Raw genomic sequence first — 2556 nt, 5'->3', positions numbered from 1 at the left:
AAACTACAACAAAACAGGAAATAAACCAATAAAACTAGAAAACATGGAGCGAAGTAAAGCACAACAGAACCAAAACCATGTCAATCCTTAAATAAAGGATCAAAGACCAAAAGCTTTAAACTAAAAAGTTTTATTTAAAAGCCATTCACATGAATATATCAGGGTGATTTAAAAAGCCATGAAGACAAATATTCCGTCTACAGATCTTACAGAGCATGTTTTAAAATTAACAAGCAGAAAAGTCAACAACAAAGAGTAGGATGTAATTCCTGGAATATGTTCTGTTTAACTAAACATGATGCACAAAGAAATAACAGGTAATGGAGATGGTTTCGCTACTAGTTTATAAACCGAAGAATGCAGCGCTAAGAGATAGAAACAGGACAGACGAGCTGTTTATATTTTATTCAGGTTCTTCCTGACAATCCAAAGGCAAGAAGCCCAAACTGAGAGATGAATGAACCATAGTGGAGCTATTCAACCTCATAAATGTAATAACATTGGTATTGGCACTTAGGTATTTGATTAAAGCAGGAATTATACTGTAATGTAGAGAGCTGATAGAAAAAAGGGCAGAGTGCAGAGGATAAGGCTGTGTTCAGAAGCGGGCGCGGATTCTATCCAGTGGATCCTTGTCCCACATCTTGGCATCCCAGGCCTGGAACCAACCTGTGAAAGTGGGAGGCTCTGCGCCCTGCTTGATGGTGGTGATGGGCAGCCCTTTGCGACCAGACGGGTCTGAGTCCACGTAGTCTTTGGCTGTGTGACGAGAAGTGAAAGAAAGAGATAGTTTCGTTAATTAAGGATGAAACTAACAGCCTGAAACTAACAGCGAGTCCAAAAGGGATCTTTATTTACATAAAACTGCTGATTATTTACACAGAAAATACAGGCAGTAGGAGGTAAACCATCCTTCCCTGTGAAACACGGACCAAAAACAAAACATTTAATGTGTCTCTGGTCAAACTGAATGTTAGCGCCCTCGTAGATTAAAAAAGAGGTATATATTTTTGCCAAAACAAATGAAATTAATTTCAATAATAAAAAATAAAAAACTAAGACGTCGAAAATGCACATTTTGTGTTTTTTTTACGGCACTAGTGGCTCGTTTTTTTGGACAGGAGGCTGACAGGAAAGGCCGTATGAAAGATGGGGAGAGACATACAACAAAGGACCACAGGTTGGATTTGAACCCAGGTGGGCCTCCGCACCAAAGCACACCCAAAGTTGCACATTTTTTTAGATTTCCATGATTAGAGGTAAATATATGGTGGCCCTGAAGTGCAAACTGCAACTACAAATCTAAAAGCGCAACTACATTAAGGAAATTGCAACTACATTAAGAAAACAAAACTACATAAAGCAAAGCGCAACTACATGAAGAAAANTTATCTCTATTTCCTCTTCTGCAGTATTTGTTGGTTTAACCTCTAAATTCATATTTCCTCTGCTTTTTCCTCATCATAGTAGCTTAATCTGAACTATTCGTGTTTGGTTGTGACAGCATCTCAGAGAGAAATAGCAGCTGGGCGACTGCCATTAACACCTTTGGTTAGAGATGATAAATTTGGGCCTGTTTTTCAGTGATATTCCTGTATCTATTGTAGATATAGCTATGTTATATCGTGTTTTGACAAAGTTTGTGTCTATAACACGAAAAACGTAAATATAATTTCAAAATATAATGAATGCTTTTAGCAATTGTTTAATAAAAATGGAAATGATTGTAAAAAAAAAAAAAAAAACAATGTGCCTCCTAACAACCTTCTTTGTTTTTTTTGTTTTTTTTACCATGATTTAATATTAATTCCAAAGTTAAAAAACAATCCACTGGACCTGAACTGTTTCCAAGTTAAAAGACGTTTTTCTTCCATCCAGGAAGCTTTTTCAATTCAAAATGTCAGAAATAGTGTTGAGTTCCAGGCCTTATAGAGGGGACCAACAAAGCCGTGTTTTTGATGAACGGGTCCACCCCTTTGGAATGGGGGTCGTTTGGCATCTTTTGTGTTTTTTAACTTTTTTGGAATGACCTGGATGACTGGGGATCTTCACCAGCACATGATTTAATAGCTTCAGATGATTTTGGTTGATTCTTAGCACATTTATTTAAAAACATCCCCTATAAAATGGATAAACTTTGCTCATCTAAGCCTTTTAAAAATAAAAGTGAATATTTCATATTCGTTTACTGTTCAGTTTCTAAAATGGTTATAAAAAAACATGCAATATTTTCCCTATTCTTCTGCACCTTCTCTTTTTCAGAGGGAATCCGATGGCCTGTACATTTCAGGGCAGATATTTGTTTTTCCCATGATCATAACACAAGCTTAAATTTCACATCATTGTCACGTTTTGGTTGGTTTGAGGACCCAAAATGCAGAGGCAGAGAGGCAGAACCATGGAGACATCAGGGGAAACCAAACACAAGGAGCCAGGGAGAGACGAAGCAGGAAGACGACAACATGAGAAGCCAGCAACGACAAGGAACCAACAAGGAGAGACAGCAGAGGGAGAGAATACATAGCTGACTGAGACAAAGGCAGGGCTAACGAGCTG

At 37.7% G+C, this 2556-nt stretch overlaps 1 protein-coding gene across 1 annotated transcript in view; it reads right to left on the bottom strand.

Moving 5' to 3' along the window:
* Positions 1-234: 234 nt before the first annotated feature.
* Positions 235-2556, bottom strand: part of LOC107098415 (gelsolin-like) — a 44300-nt gene continuing 41978 nt past the window's right edge. Inside the window, exon 13 of the mRNA XM_015396087.1 lies at positions 235-789. Within this exon, the coding sequence (XP_015251573.1) occupies positions 599-789 (191 nt within the window). The 3' untranslated portion in view covers positions 235-598. The remainder of the gene's footprint in view (positions 790-2556) is intronic.

This window comes from Cyprinodon variegatus, unplaced genomic scaffold (assembly GCF_000732505.1).
Source record: "Cyprinodon variegatus isolate N-32 unplaced genomic scaffold, C_variegatus-1.0 Scaffold775, whole genome shotgun sequence".
Taxonomy (NCBI): domain Eukaryota; kingdom Metazoa; phylum Chordata; class Actinopteri; order Cyprinodontiformes; family Cyprinodontidae; genus Cyprinodon; species Cyprinodon variegatus.
This window is presented reverse-complemented; position numbering and strand designations above follow the sequence as displayed.